This window comes from Scatophagus argus, chromosome 12, assembly GCF_020382885.2.
Source record: "Scatophagus argus isolate fScaArg1 chromosome 12, fScaArg1.pri, whole genome shotgun sequence".
NCBI lineage: Eukaryota > Metazoa > Chordata > Actinopteri > Scatophagidae > Scatophagus > Scatophagus argus.
The window spans coordinates 15,952,580-15,979,069 of record NC_058504.1 but is presented as its reverse complement, the minus strand read 5'-3'; the positions used below and the strand labels follow the sequence as shown (position 1 = coordinate 15,979,069).

Sequence of the window (26,490 nt, the reverse complement as noted above, 5' to 3'; positions counted from 1 at the left end):
TCTACTTAAGTCCAACGCTATCATTAAGCATTTGTGCACACTGATTACCCACACAAAGCTAATACACCCAGAGGAGTTTAAACAAACTCTGTGTAAAACAATGTGGTAGACATATTTACATTGTCTCACGGTTATTCTGAATATTGTCATATTGCTCTGCTCTATTTGTAGAAATGAGAACTGTTATTCTGTTCAACAGATTTGGATAAATTTATCCTTATTCTTCTCCATGCTATGCCTGCGATTCATCTTTATCTTTGATACTGAAAGCACCCTGAAGTGGGTAAAAAAGCTTCTCTGTATGCTGCTCCCTCTGCCTGAAGCCTTCTGCAGTGACTGTAGATCTAAAATTGCTAAATTTGACCCCTTTGTGTATTCAAATCATTGCTGCAGAAACTGGGTGCTCTCTCTCCTGGCTGCTCATGTTTTTCACATATTTCAGAATCTTAACTTTTGCGTTGGTCTTTTTATTTTTTGTGATATTATTTAATTTAGATTTTGAGGGTGTATTACAAGTTTACACAAATGAACACCTATTTCTCACCCCATATTTTGCTCTGACATGAATACAATAACTGACGATTAACTAAGAGCTTTACAGGTTGAGAAACTCCTGCAGCTTCAGGGTTTGTCAAACCTTTTCCAAAGCAATTAAGCAAACTAAAAAACACTTACGGAACAAACAGAGAGACAGGTTTTCATCATTAGAGAAGAAAAAAAAAAACCTCTCACACATGCAGAAGCAAAACAATAGCCCAGCTCTACACGATGGTTACATTTATGTGAAACAATATGGCTGTCATGCGGCAATAATACATTAACGACATTTTGCTTCTTTGTGCCAAACCAAACTGTATGTGTGCTTCAGTGTCGAGGGGCCACTCATCTATCAAACGTTGACAGAAAAATTAACATGTTGAACAGAGAACGGCTGAATAAATGTGAGCACCATCTCCAGCAGTGACTCTCAACTCTGATGTGCCTACATGCCATTTCCTTTATTTTACTGTTGTGATTAAGAGCATTAAATTCTATAAGCAGCTCAACTTTAATTTACACAACAAAGGAACAGGGATCCTTGATGAGAATCCCAATCAGTTCAAATACGGCAGCCAACTGAACCGAGGCGGGCATGTTAGGGGCTTTTGGATGGCTGCTGGCAGGGCACACGGGTGCACAGTATTTACATCACTGTGTTAATGTTGGGTGAAACGAGCATGAAATCTACTCAGTGCAAAGTAAAGGAAGAACAAATACAACCATGCTAAGTCAGGCAGGAAATTTCTCAAGTTTTAGAGAATTGGCCTATTTTGAGAAGGTGATTTTTCAATGTTACACTGGGCATGAATTGTCATTGCCTCCCTCCTTGAGGCATGATGTTGATATCGGCAGCTTCTGGTGTGACAGAAGTCCTGGTTGCTTGGCAACAGGTACGAGTTTAGAACCCAGTGTGACTGTGACGACCAGGGTGAGAGGACGACCTAACAACTCAGGACTGACTGCGTGCGTGCACACACACACACACACACACAGTTTCACCACCACTGGATCTCTGCACCTCACATGTTTCTTGCAGGAAAGGGGGGATTAGAGGGAGCGATCAGTAAACTCCTGTGGGCAGTGCTGACATTAAACAGCACAAGTGTTTGAAAGATCGATGTGTGTACCTTGGAGAAGTCATACCTCTGGACAGCCACGTGTCCTTCATAACTGCACAGCAGATGACACGTTCATCATCAAAGGCAATGGAAACACAGAGTGATGTGGGCTCAGAGGAGACCTTGGAACTTCACAGGGTTTCTAAAGACAGAGCCCCTCTGCTACTGCAAGGATACCGCAGCACTACAGACTACTTGTTTTCATAGACAAAATAAATGCTGACTATAACGGCTAATAACCAAATGGCAAATGCTCCATCATCGTTAAATGTTGGCAGAGCACTGCTGCATGCGTAATGTGATGTTCCCATAAACCCAGTCACAGTTTATGGGGCACGTCGTGTTCTTGACAAAACTTGCTGTTGACAAAATGTAAGTCATCCCACTGTGAGCTGCATAAAATCAAGAAACCACATATGTATTATAGAATCTGTCTCTTTAAATGCACTTAAATAACCAGGTTTAACACTTTACATGTGCTGTAATTAACTGTATTAATTACTTCTTTGAGAGGACAGGCTGACGGAGCAGAGCTGTGCGCCTGAATATTAAAAGGGTCAGACATTCAGGAGTGAAAACAGACTTGCAGACTACACTGTGTTCATCCTGTCGCTCTCACACCTGTCATCAGTCATGCACAAGCATACTTGAGCTAAAATTACGCTGGAGACGCTGCTAGAGCAACATACATTGAAGCAAAGGGTCCACTGACCAGGATGCCGTGTTAGTTGATGTTAGGAGTGAGAACAGATTGAACCGGCAGAAAAACGCGTGTTCTTCAAAAGGATCCCATCTGGAGAAACCAGGTGCCTCTAGTCTTCTACCAAAACTCCACAAAGTAGGTTTCTTTTTTTTTTTCATTTGCATGACATTTAAGATATCAGCTCATTGGAAAAAACCCAGCTGTAACCAGATTATTTAAGTAATAAAATAATTATGTACTTTTACTGTATATCATGGCTCATGAGGGATTTAATTTTGCTTGAGGCTTGTAGATTTTAGCCAAACAAGTCCTTAAAGAATTGATATTGGCAGCATTTTAAATTTGTATCCCTCCCCTCAACAACTGTAAAGAAACAGAGTGCAACTGTTAATAAAACAACACAAGAAAGAAGACAGTGCTGGGAATTGATCAAATTTTATCAGCGTTGACTCACCGAAAATCTTTTCTTAATAATCCAAATTCACAAGTGCTCTCTGGTGCGTGTACTTTCTTGTCTCAAAACAGGAATTACAATTAATGTTTCATACTGTTTTATTGACACTGTTCACAGGAGTGTGATTCCAAAATGACTCAAGAATCCAAAACTGTGCCAAATGGATGGGGTACAACATGGAAAACCAACAAGACTGTGTGAGTGACAGCACAGTTGTGACATGACGTGATGAGTTGCATATTCTTCCTCCACTTTCAACACAAACTTGACTCCATGGAAATAAAGCCATGTCAGTCAAAGCCGCAGTATGGGAGAATATGTGCATTCATTTGTCAGCTAGATCAGAAAACCTTGAAAAATAAAGAGTCAGGTTGAAGTTAGTTACCCCCGTGTCATTTTTTTAGACAATTTATGCCTGCATCTGGTGAGTATCTGCATGTCAATTCCAAACCCTGAACACCAGATGGATAAAATATTAGCACGGTGAGCTCTTTATCTAAAACAAAGAGGCAGAGTGTGCACATGAATTTATAAATTCCTACTTAAATTTCCCTTTCCTGCTTTAAACACCTTCCCTTTGTATTTCTGTGTGAGTTTGTGTGTGTGCGTGTGTATGTGTGTGTTTTGTGTATATCTCAGTTGTCACGCCTACAATGGCTACAAACCTGAGCATACATTTGAATGAGTGTGTTTTCCTGGTGCCCAGAAAAACCTTTCATTTCCACAGGTCTTGTTCCCAAAGAGTTGTCAGGCTGTGAATGGGCGGTTTGAATTTGCCGATCACTGATGAATCACCCATCAGTGTCATACGTGTTTATGACACTGATGGCGGAGGCGGGGGATTGCAGCACAACAGACAGAAAAACAAACAGGTCTCCAAGGTGATCGAGAAGATTTCTAAGACTGAAACCAATGTGCTTATTATGAGAGTGGCAGCCTAAATAGGCTGGATGATGAGCCAAGAGCCTGATGGAACACAGTAATCACTGCAAATTGCAAACCTTAGTTTCAGCATACAAACACTTTACATAATGTATCTATGGAGTCGTACATGACACACATCCGCAACAAGCAACAAACTGGTAAAGACACGGCTCATCTCATCTGAAAATGTACCAAAAAAGGAGCTGAATTTGAGGAGGAATTAAAAAAGGAATGAATGACTTAGAAAGAAGATGGACAGTTTTGCATCACGCATGTACCTGTGGCTGGGTCAACAGTCCGCTCAATCAAGTGGTCATCCTGGTGAACCCACTCGCCATTGCACTTGAAGTAGATCTGCGTGGCCGGGGTGGAGCGGCAGGTCAGCGTCACCGGCTTGTTCTTCACAATGTACTCGTCCTCTGGCTCCACCAGGAAGTGTGGTAACAGGTCCGAGAAGGCAGCAGGAAGTGTTGCTGTAGCGGTGTGCTCTGAGCCTTTGGAGAATAAAAGAAGCAGGGGTTTTAGCGGGATGCCAGTTAAAAAGGAGAAACGCTTTTAAGATTTCAGCTTGTCATACAGGCAGGAGCTGAACATTTGCTGCCTTGTTGTTGTGACTAGCTTCACTGATTTGTGAAAATGGAGCAGGGACCAAATATCTAATGCAGAGATTTGGTGTCCTTGGTGGATTGTGATTTATGCATATGCATACTGAAGCAGGCAGAAGAAAACGGAGACAGATGGACAGACGGAGTGAAAAAGAGACAGGGCTGTATGGAGGAGAGTTGGCAGTGACAGTGCTTGGCCTTGTAAGCTCTTAGCTGGGTTGGAAGGCTAGTAGAGTCCATGTCTTTACTCCAGCTCTTAATCACAGCCCTTTAACATCACTGCTGATGGACCGGCAGCCATAAATCCAATTTCAACGACTAGGCCCCTTAAAACTGTGTTATATGGCTTTTCACCCAGGACTCTAACTCTACAGACATTAAGCAAGACAGGGGGAGAGGCAGAGAAGTTAGAGATGACTGACAGCCACACAGCCAGTTAACCTGAAATCACTTCCTCTATATGGTAGATGTTGTTTTATTCCTCCAGAATCTTATGATAAACTGTATATGAAATGTGGAGAACAGGGTAGATGTATCTCCACTGTGTGGAGATAGAAGAGCTGTCCTTCAGGGGACAATGCTACCATTTACAGAAAAGTTCTCGCTCGCTGAAAAATACTCAACACAAACACTGAATGACACAACGGAGCCTACAGCGCACACATCCCTCCGCCGTGAACACAGTTTCTTTCTCTCTCTAAACATATTAGCTTTGTATGAGAGATAGCGAGCGGACACAGAACAGTGTAGGAAGAGGGGAAATAACCTCTTTACACCACCGGCACTCAGGGGAGAGCAGTAAATCCCAAAATAAAACCTCTTTAAAAAGAGTGTAATATTAATTTACTGCCCTGAATCCAATATGGCTGATGGACGGGGCATTAACAACCTTCTCCATGACTCCCTGTGCAGCAGGAGAGGATGGGAGTCCACATCGGTCATAATGAAACGGCAACACCATGCTGACCTTTCTCTCCTCTCCTCCCCTCCCTCATCCAGCCTTCGTTTCATCCTTGCAGCTTGCTGATGCCCAGGTCAGGGATAATATTACATTACATCATAAACACCAGTCGTTGGATAAAGACATTATCTGTCAGTTCCTCCTCCACTACACATTATATTAATGTCTCTCTTTGTTCTATTTTTCTTTTACCCCTGTGTGCTGAGTTGCTAATTCATCAGGATGAGATACAGTGAAGCATGCCACTGCTGCTGCCGCTGAACCCCATTAATGTTTGGTGTACATGTTTAACTCTTAATGAAAACTAAATGTTCTGTGTCCAATGAACGACATAGATCACTTGCTGACACTTTGCCTTTTCCCTTATTTTCAAAGCACATTTTCTTGTTGCAATGCATTTGCAGAGAGGAGAATGTCATTAATATGGCAGCTCCCTATTCAGGACAGCAAAACTGCCTGACATTATTTACTATGTATGCAAGTCTGTGTTTCTTGTCTCAGTGCTGAGGAAAAGGCCACAGTTCATCATGAACTAGTGAGTATAATTGCTCTAACGGAGAGCCAAAACTTTGCTAATAAACAGAGTGGGACCAGTAGGTCAGGTTGTTTCAAAGTGCGCTGGTCCTAATGATGGCAGCTTCTTCTAATGGACCAGCTTCCAGCTTTGTGACCACGTCCATTAGCTGGCTGGGCTGACCCTCTGTACTCCCTGCACACTGAAGACGACAGCTCACTAAAACAGTGGGCGAGACTCACCTCACACCTGCCAGGTTAATCATCTCATAGAGGACAGATGACGTTTAAACTGAGAATGAAACCAAAGCCATCTGAGACACGAACAAGTCGCAAACTTGATGAGCTTCTGATGCTGTTATCTCGCTGCTGGGTTCTCATTTGCAGGGGTCACATTCAACATGAACTCTCAACTTTTGATGATGTTGCCAATTTGTGTTTGTGTGTGTGTGTGTGCCCATGATTGTGTGTGTTAGAAGTTGTGGGGGTTAGTCTTCCATTTTAGTACATGCACTTTCGGTTAATGAGGTTAAATGCGTAATTTCTTTAGAGAAGTAAATTGTCATATTATGGGAGGGCATTCTAGTCACGCACCGCTTTATATCAAACCCATAATGGAGGGCTGATGCGTAGTAAATTGGCTGAGATTATTGTCACGACACAATGTACTTCAAAGTCAACGTGCACACTCACTCTCTCTCTCTCACACACACACACACACAGACAGGGAGTATCAGCCACTTAACAGACTTCTTGCAGGTCAGTGCACAAATCAAATAGACATACAGCAGCGCTATAAGCACTGCATTAGATTCTACTGAATGTAATTGGCTAAAGCCACCATTAATTGCCAAATGCATTTGAGTCCACTGCCAGATCATTTAGCACACATGCACAAACAACAAACACAGCACGGTAAATGTCTCCCTGGTTGATCATTCAGCCAATGAAGATTATTTAATAGATGTAACTGCTGGATGTGTTGCTAGGGGCCACTAATCATTATGCAACTCTGTGCATTCCTGCAGGTTCAAACCTTTTCATGAAAAGAAGCCAGAACAATCATTTTGATTCTTGTACTTTTTGAAAAGAAACACATCAGAAGTTGTGACACGATATATATCTATGGCTGCTGTTCTCTCGAGAGACGATTCAAGAGGCCTAAAATACACATGCACACACAAACACACACGCATCCGCATACGCACTAACACAGCAAGGAGGCACCAGGTGTCAGTGTGCTGAGCCATGATGTCCAGGGCAGATGTCCTGCTGTGCTCTGACCCCATGTCTCATCTGCACAGCTGACCACGACAACTTCCAAATCAGGGAATGAGTGCACAAGGGGAAGGAGATGATGAGGTGCTTATGATGCAGTCAGAAATTCTCCAAAATTTAAAAATAAATCAGAAAAGGTTACATTCCTGTAAGTGCTGTAACTATATATGCACACACCACTGCATTTAAAAAGCATGCAGGATTAGATTTTCACATGTGTTGCAGCTCTGGAAACGTCTTTTGTTACCATCCATCTTCAATACTTCATAATGATTTTTACTTTAATGTCCCTTTCTGTACCACTTTGCAAGGCTACGTGTCTGTTTTGTATACATACAAATCCCAAGCCGTATTTTGAAATACTCACACTCATCCCCACTCATCTGGTGTCAGTGTGCCACTGACTAGTGTTACCGCCATTTGTAAAATAAGCATTTATTTTTTAATTTCACTCCTTATTATCTACTTGGAGAACAGAATTGCTGAATGCATCACAGTGTGAGGATGTCAGCAGGGAGAAAAGCCATAGCTGGAGAGAAAATAACCCTCTTTTGTGTTCCTCCCTCATGGCAGCAACACATCGTGTGCCCTTTGGAGCCAATTACATTTTTTTTTTTTTTTAACAACGTCATGTCCCCAAGGAAAGCATCATTGAGCAATCACTGGGCATAATTTACATCACAGTGATGAACAGCAGCTATAACAAGTGTTTTATGACACCATCAGTGCCTTACAATGTCCTCTGAAATTAATTCAATTAAAATTACTATCCAGAATATTAAACCATTTCATGTTTAGCTGCCATTAACAACAAGGCCAAGATCAAATATGTCGCAATCACTTTGTTGATTGATGTTTTTCTTCAGAGTGTTTGGGTTTGCTTAAGTGGCTTTCTGGATCCTTTTATACCGCTGAGTATCTTCATTTGGCAATCACTCTAAAAATAATATATGTGTGTGTTTAAATTAGGGTTCCGGAAACAGAAACATTGTTTGTGTAGAGTTAGAAAGACTTCTGCAGACAATGTTAACGTTTGAAGTAAATAAAGAAGCAGAAATGGAATGAGTTTAAAAAAAACAAACAAAAACACACCCTTCCATACACCATCATATATAATCTGGAACATGGCTGACTGATGTACGTTTGTCCCCAGATGACAAATATTTACTCCTCCACATGTCTGGGATTCAGAATACATTTTTCAATGAGACAACCATGCTTCAGCAAGCACTCTTTCAACCACACACACACTCATTCTCTGTCAAACACATACACACACTCCTGTATACACACATACACTTTCATGGAGCTGAAACACACACTCAAGAAGGAAAAAAAGAAGAAAAAAAAACACACGAACAAGTGCACATACGCAAAATATAGACTGTAAGCGAGGAAATAAATAAATAAATAAAAGGAAAAAACTGCCTACAAACAGCTTTCTCTCGATCAATGAGAGACGCAAAATTATGCATGCAATCAGAAATGCAGGTTTACACAGAAATGCTCCAGTACCAACAAATTCAAACACCACACAATACGCTTGGTCATTAAGGTTGGTCAATCAATCCCACTTAGAAACTGCTCAGATGCATAAAATAAACACGGAGGACACACGGAGATCCCCCCCATAGAAACCAAAACTTAATCACATCACGTTTGCATCAGTGGTAACGGCTGCAGGGAGGCTTAAAAAACTAGGGAATGAAGGACAGAAGGAGAGGAGGGGACTGGGAAGACGAGGGTGAATAAGTAAATCAGTCTCACACATGCCACATGCGAGGTTATTACAATATTCTCCTACTTAAAATGAATAGAAAATTGGCTGCTAAGTATGTATATTCATGCATGGCTGTACATCTGTCTGCATGTATCAGTTCAGGATACTAATACCATGCACTGCTCCCTGATGAGAATATTTCCATGCTCCTCAGGTCACACCGTCGAAATCAAAAACAGCCAACATCAACCGCCTCTAATCAAACAAATAGCACTTTGAATGATTAAATTTGATTAAATGCTGTTTTTTGAATGCTATTACAGTTTGCCAATAAAATAAAAAAACAAGTTGAAGCTGTTGTGTAAATATGACGCACAGCAACACTATTAATGAGGCTCGCACCACTGAGCATGAGCTTACACCTCTGCTTATTCCAGTTTGTTGATTTTTATTTCCTGTCATCTATTTGAAGCAACACCTCAGCAGGGGGGTCCAAGCAGGGAAGCAACTTTGTACCATCTACCTTTGCCATCAGCGTCGGCACTCTCCAACACCTTCACTTTGCTCCCCTTTCAAGGCGACGCTATCTTGAAAGGCGCAATTGCCTTGAAACTCACGAGACCGTTTTAAGTTCCTGTCGACATGGAAGAGCACATATTTTGAGAACTGTGTGTTAAGTGACAGAAGCTGCATGTGCGCGACTATATTTGCCTGTGCAAATGTGCATGTTTGTGCAAATGTGTGTGAATAAATGGCTCAAAGTGATGTTAAACAAGATTAACAGCTGGGAGCCTGAGTTTGTGAACGTAACAGCAAGAGTGCCAAAACGAGACAAATTTATCTTTTCGATTTAAACTGTTACATGGTCAGACCTGCGGTTCAGAAACCACTTTTCTATTCTTGGAAGCATCATTAACACTGTGTGGACTAAGAGTCTCCAGATCGGATGGAATATTCATATTCATCACTCGAGTGCCACAGCTGATGATTTGTCCCCATTCACTTCCAGATGTTTCTACAGGCAATCCAGTTTCACGGCTGCATCATCCTCTCAAACGCCAATCAGTTTTCTATAGCACTGGTTTAATCACTGCCTGAGACTCTAATAAACTCTGGATCCTGCACTGCATAATTCAGTGACTGCACATATTTGTGCATTTTATTGAAGTTGAACATACGATGTTCCCTTTCATCACAAATCTTAGGATATACCAAATTAAGTACGAGAGCGTTTAGCTGCTTTATGACAAAATAAAGTTTTGATCATGGCCTCCTATTGTAGCATCTCCTCAAGAGATAAAGGGCTTAGTTTAAACTTAAAATACATAATTCAAATGCTGAGCATAGCAAAGATCACACTGCATTATTAGTTAGGAATGTGCTTCTCTTTGAGTGTTTGTGTCTAAAAATAATTTTTGGTCTTCAAAACAGCATATTAAGGAGGGGAAATCATTCAAAGTTGCATAACATCTGCTTTGTAAAGCTTACTTTAGCTGTTTAGTGTTCGGCTCCCTCAGTGTATTAGGTCACTTCAACAAAGCAAAAATATTAGTGGAAAAAAAAGATCCTTTTGCAGAAGTGTTTAAAGGAAACTTTGTCTCAAGAAGATACAGAATATTCACAGATATTCACAGAGCGCATTAAAACCTGTGCAGACATAAGAAACACTTGATAGATTTGTCTCATTTTAGAGCAAGACTCAAAATGCCTCACTGGAGCAAAACTCAGGATTTAAATGTCTCAGATTCTTCAAAGTGTCACCTGTTTAGCTGTACAGCACACGATGTTTTTGAAAAGAGTCACAGAGATTTAAACACATTTTGACTTAATAACTACATGCAATCCTCAAAGGAACTGAAGACATCAAAAGCTGTTAGGAGGGGCGGACGCAGTCTCGCTCTTTGCCATACAAGGCACGCACATGCTCATGGATTTGTCGTCCCCTTATGCTTAGCCAGAAATGAGGTTATCCAGAAACAAGTTGATTACCGAACTCAGCGCAGGCATGGGAAGTAACAGAAACACAGACAGAGGAGGAAAGGAGGCCTTTTGAAATGGATGTTCGGAAATAATATGGGGAAGAAGGAAGGAAAAGACAAGAGACAATTTAGATTACCAAGTTAATCCTTTAATTACCGGATATGCCTACAGCTAAAATCAGAGGTTTCACACACTACATTCTGTAGCTATGGAACAATTCGAACTGCAGAAAGTGAGGCAGACTGCCATAATGATCAAGAGCCATAAACCTTAAAACAATAACAAGTCAGCGTCGCTGGTAATCTATAGTGTTTATGGTTCTGGAAACAACAAACTGTAATTCAGAGCTGAAGTGAAATATAGCCCATTTCTCATGTTACGAACATTGTTGCTTTGAGAACTGTACAATTAGATAAAGCATGTTCTCTTTCTAGCCACGCAGCGCACCATATGCCAAATGTACACACGCAAATACACAACCTGTCTGTCCAAACAAACAGGTTCAATTTGGCAAAATGTCAAACCAGCAAAGGGAGGGTATGCTGATATCGCCAGACGCTCCTTCAGGTTCTTCAGTCTGTTCCAAAGGCTTTTGACACAAACTGCTGTAAACGTGAGCACCCCCACCCCTCTCAACACTTGTCAACCACATCAACCTGCCAATTCCTGTCTCTTCCTTCTCCTCCTCCTCTCATCATTTACCCTCCTCGCATTGAAGATCCAGGTAGAAAGAAATAGGGGATGACTCGCTCTATCTAATTAGTGTGACGGAGCATGGAGGCTCCTCAGCATCAGACAGAGAATTAGAACACAACATGAAGATATGATCCATAACAAGACTGAGATAAAGCATCACCTGTTCAACTCTAATTACTGTTACAAAATGCCAGCACCAACTTTCCAATTTAACAAGCCACCAGCACTTACTGTGGAGGTGACACACTGTGCCACTGGGCTCACTAACAGTATAGTGGAAAGATAAGGAAAATGCATGCTTTGAAGGTGCAGAAGGGAAAACTCAGCGGCTGAGAATTTGAAGCTGCTATTTTCTTAACAAGACAAAGACCCACTTTACATCTGGCATTAACGAGTGCTCTGTTAACCTACCCAGATAAGGCAAACCATATGTTAATATGAAATGTAAATGCATGCAGAACATATTGTAAACACACTGGTCTGGCTTGTACTGCGATTGCATCTCAGGCAGGTCTAAGGTGCAGATGGGTAAGATTGTAAGAAATAAAAAGGAAGGGTCACTTAACTCTGCCTCTTTCTTCTAGCTCAAAGAAACATGCCAGCTTCAAGGAGTAGCAATCATAAAGTGGTCAGGACTGGACTGACAAAAATGCTTGTGGATTGGACGTCATCATTCAAACAGAGATCACGTTAATGCCAGTTGGAAATGATGTTTTTACTTCAGCATATTAAACATCTTAAATTTAGCAAAATAGTATTTGCTAGTTAGCACTAAAGGCGAAGCAGAAATCAAGTTGGATGGGAAAGTTTTGGAGGCTTAAACCACACAAATAATGGCACTACAGGAAAAGTCAGGTCATTCCGCAAAGTCATTAGGATTCAACCTCTGCTCACCATGAATGTCTGTTAAAAATTTTTTCTTGGCAAGCCATTCAATATGTGATATTTCAGACCAAAGTGGAGGAAAAAAGAATATTGTTTTGAGCATGGCTATAAATAGTCTTTGCTCACTTAATTAGCTATAAAAACACAAAAACACATGTGAAGTTGTCTGTAACATCTTTCTATTTCTACATATTCCAGAGACTAACAACAACGACCAAATCCAGCCTCTGTAATACATGAATGTGACAATACTAATGAACGCTGCAGATATACAGTATGGCAGCAGCATTATCAAAAGACAAACATGTTTACCACAGTGTGTCATGTTCACAAAGACTCGGATCCAAAGGTCCTGGACCTGAAAGAGTAATATAACCGGGAATTATGTAGATAAGTGTAAACCTAGAAATAAAAGACAAAGCTGGCTATCTGATATGATTTTCCCTCCGAAGCAAACCAAAGCACATCTGAACTCCACGTGTGTTTAGGGTATCAGTCGACGACTGGAGAAGCAACAAGCGAGAGAGGGAAACTCATTTCAACCTGAACAGCCTTCTTATTATTCTCCTTTATTTATTTATTTATTTATTCATATTTCAGCTCCTTCCAGTCCTCCTGACATCACAACCAAAAGCAAAGACACACTGATATCTGTGCATGAATACAAATTGGTTTTGGAAGAAGCATCATCATTCATTACTCAAAACATTCCTCCATTTTAGGTTAGGTGAAAAAATTTATTTCAGTTTTCTTAAACAATTTAAGGAAAAAAAAACAAAACATGTGAAACACAGACTTTGGTCCATAAAATGAAGCCCTGAGGGTGTGACAGCAGCTACCCGTAAGAACATCTAAACCCAACAGTACTGACTGAAATAATATCCTGTCAAAATGGCAGCTTGTTCACAGCTTATCACCCGAGAACAATTCACCTGCATCGGTAATCACTCCTGTAATATGTACATGACTCCTCATCTAGTCATGTACATTAATGATGATAAAAACCTTAACCTTAAAACATACAATCCCTAAGCTGATTAGTGAATAATCACAGCAGTGATGCAGGCCAAGGTGAAGTCACTTCAGACATCAGTGAGGTGGAAATGAAACAAACTCAGAAGGTTAAAAAAAAATAACACTAAGATAAGAAGACCAGCTGCTCACCCTGAGTTTCAAATAAAATAACCTGTTCCTTGAACGGAGCTGATGGTGCTGCTTGTTTTTCTCTCAGGCAGTCTAATTTCTTTAGCTTTAACAACGCTGAAGCTGGTGTGAAAAGGGAAGAGGAAGAGATGATACCGCACTTGAGCACAGCGCTTGTTCGGCCTTAACCCTGCAGATCAAGTGCAATGTTATAGGCTTTAAGCTACTTTAGGTTTCCGACTGCTGATGCCTACACAATGTGAATCCCCACACTGGTGACAGAACAGCTCTGAACATTTTGTCTTGTGAAAATAAATGTATTAGTTTACCTCGTCAATGTGCTTTTAAGAGATACTTGTTGGTAACAGTTTAAAGAAGAAAACCTGGAGGGAAATTACAGACGATGATGAATTGTGATTACCACGAGAGGCAATTGAATTCAGTCGCATATATATTGTTTATTTCCCAGTGGTAAAAGTATTGTTTAAAGAATAAGGCTGGCAATATTCTATCATTTGGTTATTGTCAACAATTTCCCCTGAAAGAACACAACCAACAACGTGTTAGTCTCTCACTATTTGAATTCACTTTCCGCTCTGAGGGAGGCAAGGTCATTTGTTCCCACAGGTCACAAACATATACAGTATACAGAGATATGTTCATTTTCTAAAAATGTTAAATAATTTCCTTCGACAGTTGGGCACTGTGGATTCAGGCTAACATTACTCAAACAGGAATAAACAGTGCATTTCTTGGAGACTATTTTCAGCTGTGGATTAATACACATTTGATGAGCTAGTGAGTGCCCACCGTTCATGGTAAAGAAGGAACGTGGCACTGTGTGGCTCATTGTGTTAAAATGTGTTAAAATATGTTTATGTCAAAAGTAGAGCTCTTTAGCAAAGAGGAATGAGATACAGTATGGATAAAAAGGCAATGCTTCTTAGCGGTATTCACTTTTGGTTTTAATCTCTTCATGGTATTTCTTAACAAGAAGAAAATTATAAAATATCACCAGTTAAATAAAAAAAAAAATATATATATATATATATATATATATATAAAAATACAAAAATACCAATCAAAGGATCAAAATACATTAAAATCTTTATGTCAAAAGTAAAAATGCTCATTCTGAAAAAAGGCTGTTTATGATGTTAACTTGTTGCTGTGCATGTGTTAATGTGAAGTGTAACTATTTCCTCTACTTCTGGGATATGTGTTTGTGTTTTTTATTCATGTATCTACTCACACATGTAAGGGAGTAAAAAATGCAATCATCCTCTTGTATAAAGTCTCAGACAACAGAAATACTCAAATACTCAGTAAAGTCTATCTTAACCACCTGTAATAATGTGTGTGTGTCTGAGGAAGATAAAGCAGCACGCGGGGATCCTCCTCCTGTGCTGTTATGGCATCTGATGATCTTCTGACAGGAGATGTGATGATTTGGGACAACACCGCCACGCTGCTAATAATACCTCACCGCAAATAAGGGCTGACGACATGCACGGTATGATAACAAGTGAGCTGCTCTCGTTGTACACTACACTTCAGTCTGTCTGTTTCCACTTTGCCCTCTTATCTAAGTGAGAGGGCATGTAAAACATTCTACATGTTTGTCTTTTGTGACCCTAAAGAAGGGGGTTTAAAACTTAATTTCTCAGTTCTGTAGTAAACTTAAACAACATTTTAAATTCATCATGCTTAACTGTCTTTCAACACAGTAAAAATGAAAATCATTCGCTGTATAGCACACTTCAAAAATGACATGATTTAATAACATTCAAAGTTTGGTAGAAATGGACTTAAATATACTGGAGTAGAAAAGGTGACACTGATGCTGCCCACAGTTATGTTCTGCCTTTATGCCTTTATGCTACAGTCGATAAAACCCACATGAAAAATCCCCATAGATGAGAAAAAGTCTTTTTCTGGAATTCTTCTTGCATTAATTCTAAATGTGTTGTTTTCATGTCAGTACAAGAATGTCTTCAGTGCAGCTGTACCACAGGTCAAGCTGTGATGGGCTCATCCAATGCAGACAGAAACTGAGTTTATTCGCACAATGGTCAGCTTCAGCTTTACTCATCTCGCTCACAACCGCAGAGGGGTTACGACCTCATGTACAATACACAAATTCTTCAAGCTGTCCTTGAGATCTTCCCATTGAGACTTATGCCTCTCAATCTGTTGTCTGTGAATTGTAAGCACGAAATAACAAGGATAAATGTTTGCTTTGTTATTGTAACGCACATATTGAGCACTGTATAGGTTTTTGTCCCCCTGAATTCCCTCAACAATGGCCACAATAGCTAGTTTGAGTTTTTCCTCCTCCCTGCCTTCCCAAATCCATAAAGAGCCTTGATGGCCACGCTCTACATTACAGAGACAGAAATGACTTCCACATCCAACCCAATAATGTGCACGAACAATAGCAAAGCATTAGGTGACTGGCAATAAATACATGAAAAGAGCCACTTTGCTTGAGAAAAATATACCAACAGAACTCAAGCTGGTGAAAATGTCTTATCAGGGCTGTCGACCACTGTGCATAAGGTGGGAAAAATGGCGGGAAGTGCATTCACCGCAAGACGGATCATTACCTACATTAAAAAGAACACTTTTTTTATAAATAGAGTCAGCCTGTCAATTTGTTATTTCACTGTATAGAAAAGTATCCTAGTGACTAACTGCAATTAGGGCTTTCTTTTTGTTTGACTGTAAAACTACCAGGAAAAATGGACAGAACTATAAGCTTAATCATAGCATTTGAATGTAATTTGGATAATGGTGTGGCATTCAAGCTTATTTGGGAACTCCTTTGAAATGCAAGGTAGGTGATTACTGACGAGCTGTGCACAAATGTGAAAAGGGGAAATGTTAGCCATCCTAAATTCAGCATGACAGGCCTAATTTCCCTTTAAGATACTCTCTGTCCAGACAATGGGCCACTTCCTCCTATAGAGCAGCACTTGGATTGCCTTCCAGGTAACCACCTACACGCACATTAGACAAAATGTGGGCAGACCACCACCAGTCTTTGTCAGTGGAGGAGGAGTGAAGGCAGGATTTAAGACAGTGAAGAAACAAAAGCAGAAAAATTATGCACCAACATGCATGACCAACATGCATTTTTAATGTACCACTGCACTGTGGCAAATACTGTGACTAAACCTGCTGTAACTAACTCCACTATTAGATCTACCCACTTAATTGTGATAATGAAAATTACCAGTCACTGAGACTTCTGGCAAATTGTTGATCTCTTAGTTAAATTAAAGCAATATTAATGTTATCTCTTTGAGTCCAGTTGCTCCATGCTACAGGTTTATCTTAGCTTAGCTGAAAGACTGGACGTAGGGGTGAACTACTAGCCCATCTGCTAATAAATATGCCTTCATCAACTCCAGAACTTACATACTTACATGTATTTTATCAGCTACAAACCTTAAATATTAAATTGCTATTTTTCCAGTTCAATTCATCACTGTCTCATGTGGGAATTTGATTTGCAGCAGATATAAACATCCACACAGTAAACTTAACAACTTAGAAATCAAGAAAAAGTAACAATAAACTAAAAAGAGTAAAAGTAAAAGACTACATAAAGACTAAAAGGTGAAAAATAGCAACTGAAACAACAAGTGAGGTACATTCAAGAAATGTTTGTCTAATCTATTCCACCTCTTCAAAAAGTCTATATAATGTCATATTGTGATGAAACTGTCAATTTATAGCCCTAAAAGGTACTTGTAGAGATGTGGAGAGACAAGTGCAGTGAAGTTAACGAATATGATCAAGACAAATTCCTGTATTTGTTGTACATAACAAATAAAATGATCTGGATTCTTATACAGTTTATATTACACTTGACAGACTTAAATAAATGACCTCTTCTCTTGCTGAATATGAGCACAACAATGATGTAACTCAAAGGAAAGGAGAAGCAGGAGACAACCAAGGGCAAAATGAAGATATTTCAGACAGAATTATGTTTAACAGACAACACTGCCACTTTACTTTCACTACTTAAAACACCTGTCACCATGTCTCAGTGGATGAAAGCTGGGTTTATCCACAGATTTTAGTACAAGAGACTTTTTACCCATAAAATTTAATGACGAAAACTCACTGAAAAAACAGACAAACCCAATACTGTTGAATTATCTGTTCAGTATTTTGCTGCTTAAGTCCTGTACTTAAATTCACATTTATAATAAATTTACTGTTGATGTCGTCTTCTCTGAGTTACACAAATTTAGTTTCCATTGTTAATGACAACAAACTTAGATCTAGCAAGCCATTTAAACAGAGCAAGTATGTATGCAGTTATTATTAAGAACAGTAATGAGAATAAATTTGTAATTTTGAATATACTAGTATCCTGGAGTTGAATAATAAGCACATGAGAAGGTGTAATGTCTCCTGGTTTAAGTCACCAAAAGTCAGTAATGCTTTCATCATTAATGCTTCCTACAGTGTTTACTGTTCTGTGTTCCATTGTGATAAAATTATTATTTTGTCATTGTACACAACAATGTGTACAACGTGTAAAGTACAAGGTACTCTGAAAAAAAGAAGATACCTCAAAACTAAATAGTGACATGAGCTATAACAGCAAGGCTTCACTGATCTACAATCCAACATACAGCAGAAATCAGCAGATACATACAGCAGATTTATCAGAGATCAGAGAAATCAGTGATGTAGCATGAGGACTGGTGACACATCAAATCTAACACTGAGGTTTAGCTACCACCTGGATGATCCCTGCAGTCATCTGAGGGAAGTGCTGCTGGTCGAAGTAATGAATGTCTGTCATTGAACAGCCACTTTATTTATTTATTTACTTTTTGTGAAGGATCAGAGTTGTGATGTCTGGTGGCAACCCAACAGACCCTCCCTCCACATACACACCTCAAGTGAAAGACAGATTGCCAATTTTTCTATCACCTGTGCTGGTGCCAGGCCCATGACACCTGCTATACGAGCCCAGTTTAGTGCTCTCCCTGTCAGCTAACGTATGGGTCTATTGATGTGCTGTGACTGGACCGGCTGATCCTACCCAACACGCATTAGGGCCAGCTGTTGTGCTTCATCTGTCTCTGTGTGTGCCCTGATAGCCACAAACAGAAAGTACACAGAGGCTGCTCCGAGCATAATGTCCCATCTACCTTCAACTGGCGACCCCCTGTTCACAATGCCATCATTTCCCAGGCTCTGACTAAATGACTGTAGAAGTGCCGCCTTTCCAAGAATGTGGCTGATTTAGAAAAAGTTGATTTACTGCAAGTACGGTAATTGCAGTCTTGATTACATCCGTCTGAGAAGCTAATTCAAGGATTTAAGATTCAGTGAGGCTTAATAGAATGGTCTGCAGGATCGCAGTCCGAAAACTCAACAATGCAATGTAAACACTACAAACTGCATGCGGCGGTGTTTGACACTGATGATTAAGGTTAAAGAATTCAATGATGATTACATTAAGTACACAAAAACAAACAAAGGATCCTGATAAATACACGTGAAAAGCAATCCAGACTCATCAAATAATCAGCTGAGAAAAAAAATAAATAAATAATAATGATATAAAAAAAACCTTGAACATTTTCCCATTGTCTAAGTCTGATTTTGAGGATATCCCTGCATTCATTATGAGATAAGATGAGCCAACAGCATAAGAGACGCAGCCAAACGTTACCCACCCTGTTAAGAAAGATGAGGGAGACGCCCTTTTCAAAGTTTGAGCCCATGAACCCCTGAAAGGTCTGTTCATGCCCCTGCCGGCATGAATAATCACCCCCAGCTTCCCAGATATGTGCTGCAGATGATATATTGGGCCACATTTATTACTGCTTCGCTTCCACCTGGCTAGAAGCAGCAAGTACCCCCATTAATAAGAAAACCCAGGCCTGCAACAAGATTCCTGCACAGGGAAAGACTGCTGGCGTAGATCCACTGCTAAGGAAAGCATGAACCATTTGGTAAAAATTGGCTCCCAATCTGCCTATAACACAGCATGCTATGGAGTTTCCCTTTGGTTCTTATAGTATGGCTATTCAACAGTTCAGAGCAACTTGCAATTGCTAATCCTTGTCCATATTCACACGTCTTTAACTGTCATATTATAAGATTTCTGTCCTCTCAGGAGAGAACAAGCAACAGTCCAATCAAGAAACATCCAGGATTTAGATATTAAGACACATGTGCAGGACATGTGGTTGGTTATGATTTAAGATTAGTCATGTAGGATAACAAATTCTTTTTTTGAATAGGATTAAATTTGTGAGCACTTTGCAGTGCTTTTACAGGATTAAAACACCATTTACATGTCATCTTTTTGCTGTCAAATTAATTTTAAACATTTACCCCTTGGACAAACATGTCGGGTAATCAACTTAACAACAATACAAATGGTTTCTGACACGTTGCAAGACGGTGTTGTGAGCAGACTGGCAAATATTTTAAATATTGTGTACCCTCATGGCAGCATTCAGATCAGAAAAACAGAATTCAAATGATAATGAACAGGTTCGAACACCAGAACAAGTTCATTATAATGAGGTTGTGTAGTAAGACATCAAAATTCAGAACATTTGAATAATAAGTAATGAGATTACTTATTTACTGGGATGAATTATTTTAAGCGAAACAGAGGACCATCGCAGAAAACTGTTGCAACACTTTTGGCACATGTACAGCAGCTTTTACACGGCCCACCTTCTCCCGCGGTCTCTGCAGGCTGCCGGGTTTCTTGTTGCTGCCTTCTGTACTTTCATTCCTCTCCCTCTGACGCTATAAGATGCAAGAATTGCAAATGCAGGCCTGAAGTTGATAAAGGTCAACATTGTTAAGTGCCTCCATGTATGTGAGAACAGCCTTTATTATACCATGTTATCCTGGTGCAGAGAGCCACAGCATCTCGGTGTTCTGAACTGATGCTTGCTGCAAGCAGAAGGGGATTTGTTGCAGGTGATTGTTCCTGCAGAGAAAGAGACTAAATATACGTACCTGTATGGTGTATGTACCTTTGCATGCCTGCAGCATGTGTCTGGAAATGCATGTGTGCTGAGAGGTCACAACATGAATCAATTTAAATCCATCTTCTGCACAGAAATTACTTATTTGTTCAATTTATTACAGAGTGTTCCATTCTATTGTGAGAGGCCCGAGAATTCACACGCCTCTTGATTGAAATCATTGCCACTGGGAGAACCTAGCCAAAACCCTCAGAGGAGCCGCTATTCTGAAAGTGAGTGAATCATTGATTTTCAGCAGGAAATCATCAAGGCGAATCTATGGTAAATGAGAGAGTGGAGATGGCAAATGGACTAGTTCAGCAGGATATTCAGTTATCACTGTATTCCTTTATATAGAGTCCATGGTGTCCAGCTATTTTCAAGCTTGTGGTTAAGTGAAGACCAGTGACTCTCAGGGGGAGCTTGTCCTGAGCTTTAGTAAAGTGCAAATGGAAAGCACCCTTGAGTGAGCAACACTGTGTACGAAAGAATTTCAAAGAAATTGTAATCTTGCCAAAGATACAAACGAGACAAGAAAGCAATAACATCCTGAACCAACACATAAATCCTATTGTGGGTTTGACGCCAAAGGGTTGTTCTATGAAAAAGGAGCTGCTTTGATGTTTGATTAAAAAAATATCCTACTTCTTTGAATCCCAGTAAGAATTGTTTGAAAATTAATAATGCTTGAATTAGGAGATTTAATAAAAGGGCTAACGGCGCAAAGCCAGTTCAGTAAAATTGCACAACATTGTACATTCTCTGCATTTGTATTTTCACAGCAAGATGCAACATCTTCATCGTGAAATAAAATGCTCACACTGTGCTCAGAAATGACAGTTTGACAAGGAGCAACATGTTTTTTTTCAGGACAACATACATCTAATATGAAGTTACATGTTGCTTCAAAACAACAAAATCATTTGGTGCCAGGGAGCCCAATTAATCAAAACATTTTCATTTTTTTGGCAGATGTCAAATTATAAATATTAGTGAGGAAAACACATTAAGCCATGACAGAAGCTGCAGACTTCAGAATAAGGTGTCTGGCCGAGGTGCTGCTGACAGCCAGAGATAAAGATTAAGGCAGAAAAACATCCTTGTTCTATATGGACACCCTTGATATGGAAATATTATATTCTTATTCAGAAATAATATTCTGGCTAAAACACCTGAGATGATAATGCGCGTTAGGCTACATTCTTGTGTAAAATGTCTGCCTGCGAGGTCTGTTTTGATCTGTCTATGTATGCAAAAGAGATAAACATGGAGCTATAACACATATGATTTGTTTGCTCAGACAACACATGAAAACTGAATGCAGCAAGATTGTCCAGCTTTTGATGATAATGGCTGATATTCGGCCGATATCTTAAAGGTTACCCTGACAAAAGCTCGGTTGGTGCAAAATGTGCAGCCATTAGTAATGGCTCCATCTATCGAAGAAAAATTTGGGCTTGCCTGTGCATTTCAGGCTGCTTTACAACTTGATATAAAAACTTATTAAGCCTGACGTTTTAGATGAGTTGTGACTCATCTGAAATATTCATCTGGCTGTGTCAGCCTTTAACATTTAGAGATTATACAACTGATTGACTTGGCTGGCCTAAGGCTACTTGTTAGGGAGCTGTGATGGACCTGTGCCAGAGCGTGGCAGGAGGAAGGCAAAGAAAGCATTTTTTTAAACGTCCAAATGTAGGAGTACATAAGCAAGCAAAGCACTGTGCTGTCTTGAGGTATATTTTCATGCGAAAGAAGCCGTCAACAGGACAAAGAGCCAGGTGCTGCACTGCACTGTGGTTTATTTCCTACCTGGTATGAACAATAAAAAGGCTGGCATCATGTTATGGGGTGTGTGTGGGTGTGTGAGCACATCTGAGGGCCTTTGTGACTGAATCTCCAGAGCAGCTTAAGTGAAAGTGATAAGCAGTAGAAACGGTGTTTGGCTTCTCACAGGCTGCTTCCAACGATCACTGGGAATTCATTGCTCTTTCTAACTGTCAAGCAGCAGAAGAGATGGGGGGTGGGGTGTATTTAAAGGATTTTCACAGTCCTTAATGCTATTTATTACATCTCACCAGCTGCAGCGAGGAGTGTCTACATGTAATTGCGGCCATAGATCTTTTGGCCTGAAGACAACCAATCAAGATGGATTCCTTTTTCTGTTGCTGGGATTGACCGTGAGTGAATCCTGGTGACTTAGAGATGGGACATTATTTAACATGGACCCAAAGTGACGTTAAGGAGCATTAGGTTCCGGGGTTGTTAAAGCACTTGTCACACTCCAAAGGCATCCATCTGCACAACGCTGGCTTCAATCAATAGATAAGTAATCGGCTGCAATGAGAGCCAGCATGTGGTATTACTCACTGACTCCTGTCCTGAAACAGCCCCACCGCCCAGCGAGGCAGAGGAACACAGAGCACAGGCTGCTCCATCATAAAGGGACTTATCTTTCAGCTTGAGCATGACGGCATCGACAGCCCAGAAATGAGAGCACCTTTATATTGGCGCGAACACTCAGGGATTGCAATTTCATGTTGCAATCTTTATCCGCTACAAAGTCAGCGCGCCAAAATAAAATGTGCAACGACTTGACTTTGTTATACTTCACATGAATCCCTCCTGTGATACGATCTCTGGCATGTACTGTCATTTAAATGTCAAACTGTTTTGTGGAAAAGGAAAACAAGTGAGGCGACATAAAGGTAACACAGCAGTCCAAGTACAGTGTGTGAAGCTGCCTCCTGTCGTTTTGTTTTGTGACCTGCTGACGAAAGCTTGGTACAGTAACTGCTAATATTTGAGAGTCTCATCCTTGGAATTCCCTTTAGTTTAGTTCCACAAGTGTGTTCTCAAGGATGAAGCCTCCTGAATCCGCGTGTTCTAACTGCCCAGCTGATAATAACTAAATGGTCTAAAAAAAACCACAGCAAATTATGGGCAAAACAAATATAGTGTTCATAATTAAATGTTATTCTGTTTAAACTTTTAATTTAAAGCTTAATTTACCCTTATTTTTAGGCACATTCTAACAAGACTTATGAGGTTATTCTTGTGCAGAAACTAAAAGTAGGACAAAAGTAATAACTTTCCTCTTTTGGGTAACCCATAAAAAAGGTCAATATGTGTGAGCGATGAGTTCAGTTGTGCCTACTTTATGATTGTACTTGTACATCACAAAATATTTCATACTCATTCTTCCTATAGAAGCTACAAATGATCTAATGTTTGTTTTCGCAGTATGAAGGCCAACAAGCTCCTCGGTACAATATAGTTTATTAAGAACAATGACTGTGTAGAGTCAGAGAAAAAGAGAATGAGTTCCTGTTAGCTGGCCCCTCTGCTCTGTTAGGACTTTATACATTAAAACCCCACATCATTAGAAACACCAAACACCGAACTTTGATCTTGACTTTAACGGAGAGCACCGCTGAAAAATAATAATTTAATGCAAAAATCTCTGCAAGAATGCTCTTCAACTGACACATTATTGATTACTGCAGGAATAAATCTTTGTTCAAATGCAGCTTGTGCACCAACCCTCAAAACTTTTATGGAAGATTTGGTCAACCTGTATGTTGTGAAGGGTAATATCTCTGAAGATAAGCTACAGCAACAAAATATAAGTGCATAAGCATTAGATAACAGCAGCAATATGGATAGATGATACACCCACAAGCGTCTGATGTAGTGGTGCCTTGATGTGCTACAGCTTTCTGCACGGCTACAGCTGTATAAAGAACTGAATATTATTGACAGTAAATGTCCTTAGCTTTGTGGGGAAAAAAAGCAAACCCTGACATGAATATAACAATCAAAACAGGGATATGATTAGCTTCTGAGGGGAAGGCAAAGGTTGGCTAAAGTGCTTCAATGCATAAGAATGCAATCAGTCTTCACATATGCTACATACTGACCTTCTGCGCTACGCACGGCATTACCGCAGGCTACAACGGTCATAGCTACTGTCTGCAGCATTAGGAAAACAAACCGTTCTCAGGCTGTCTGACCATGTTAAAGTGAGTACAGTGCTTATGTTGAGCATTTCTAATAGCACTAAAAACACTTAATCATGCTAAGTTGTTATCAAAATACAAAATGAATGTCTTCTTTTAGTTTTTGTCTTTTTTGCTGAGAAATACACTCCCCTTTGAACAATATATTAGCATACGCCCATGCCATAAATCAAATTAACACCATGATGTTGATGGGGTCTCCTGCTGTGATTTCTCTCAACAGACATGGACAACAACACAGCTGGGAGCTGATATGCACACCAATTTACTTTATGCACAACAAATATATGCAGGGGATTCTCTGAATGGAATGGAATATTTTATTTCTCATTTTAGTAGATTACCAAACCCCATGTAAAAATTCTCCTGATTATTCATGATGAGGGCAGTGTCAGCGTACAAGTACAGCTGCAAGACAAGGTTGAATCACTTTTGCCTCAAGTGTTTGTGTCAACAAGGCACCAGTTAAAATTTTATTTTATCTCTCACTAATTGCTTTCAATTTGGGATGAAAAAAGCATAACCAGCTTTAAACTAAATGTAGCTAACAGCCCAGAATGTAACTTCAAGGCTACAGTTCAGGATTTTGACACCAGAGATCACTTTGAGAAGGAACCCTGCATTGAATTTCTCAATCTCCGACTAGAAACTTTATTTGATAATATATGCAAAGCCCCAATTTTTTGTTATATTTTTAATGAGATCTATGTTGAGAGATCTCGCCTATAATCTTTTTTCAGCCTTTTAATGTTCACTCAAATATATAAAAAAATGCAGTTGTATTCAACCGAAGCAATGTCTCTTTTTGAGAAGTCCAATCCAAAAACCTTACACTAATCACATGAATAAATCCTGTTAATGGACAAATTGGGCTCAAATTGTTATCTGGCCTTGCTCTATTTGGCATATTCAGTAAAGAAATGTCATTCTTCTGGTGACACTGGATATTGATTTTTAGGCTGGCCTGCTCTAAATATCAGCCTCATACAATATACCAGACATAAAGGCCATACTCTGAAGAAGAGTATTGCATTAAAAAAACGCCTGGAGCTATGTCGGAGAAATGTAAAGAAATTTGTGACTCTGAAAACTATCAAACAGGCCCATTGCTTGCAGTATGCACATCTAATGCAAGAGCTAGTCTTGGTGTCTCTTCTTTCTAGCTTCTCAGGAGACACCGTGAAAGTCAATTCCGAAGTGCTAATGCGAGGTCATGATTAACACAAGACTGCTGAAACTTGAAGGTCTTAAACCAGAGGTCTCCTGTAGCAGAACAACCCTTCTCCCCGCCACCATCTCCCTCCTCTGATCCTGTACTCAGCCAATCAGTCCTACCTTAGCAGCTCCATACCTTGCAGAGATTTGATTGCTTGCCATTTCCAGCTCATTAATGAAAACTTATGCTGCCTTTGTAATGAATGGTTCCTAGCTGAAACATGATCAAGTTTCTGGCCTCGCTGAGTGCTTTTCAGATGATTGCTTTCCCCCTCTGTGGTTGGTTTCACTGGTGTGGCAGGAGGAAGCCACTGCAGAGATGGAGAACAAAAGGGGAACTCTAGCTCAGGAACCTAATTACAAAAGGATTTTTTTGAAATGTTATACAGAATACAGGCAGGAGATGTAAAATTGAACTGAGCACGTTTTAGGAATTAGTTGCGCTGAACAGTTTGAAATGTGCGATATTTCATGGATTGTTGCATCTGATAGCAAAGACAGACATAAGAAAACGCATGAAACACTCCCTACAGAAATGACTATGCCTGTTTAACAAGTTTTCATGTTTTGTAACCACACCCACATGCACCAAAACTCCACTAAATAAACAAGCAAGACACCATAAAATGGATCCTGATTCTTCATCATCCTGCAACAAGCACCATAAACAGCTGAAAAGCCAAACATTCAGCAGCTTTCAGCCAAAATCTAGCT

At 40.0% G+C, this 26,490-nt stretch overlaps 1 protein-coding gene across 4 annotated transcripts in view; it reads right to left on the bottom strand.

The window, feature by feature from the left end:
- Positions 1 to 26,490, bottom strand: part of unc5a (unc-5 netrin receptor A) — a 122,659-nt gene that overhangs the window by 57,932 nt on the left and 38,237 nt on the right. For all 4 annotated transcript variants that reach the window (XM_046406807.1, XM_046406808.1, XM_046406809.1 and 1 more), the window contains exon 2: positions 4,018 to 4,233. In XM_046406807.1, the coding sequence (XP_046262763.1) occupies positions 4,018 to 4,233 (216 nt within the window). The remainder of the gene's footprint in view (positions 1 to 4,017; positions 4,234 to 26,490) is intronic.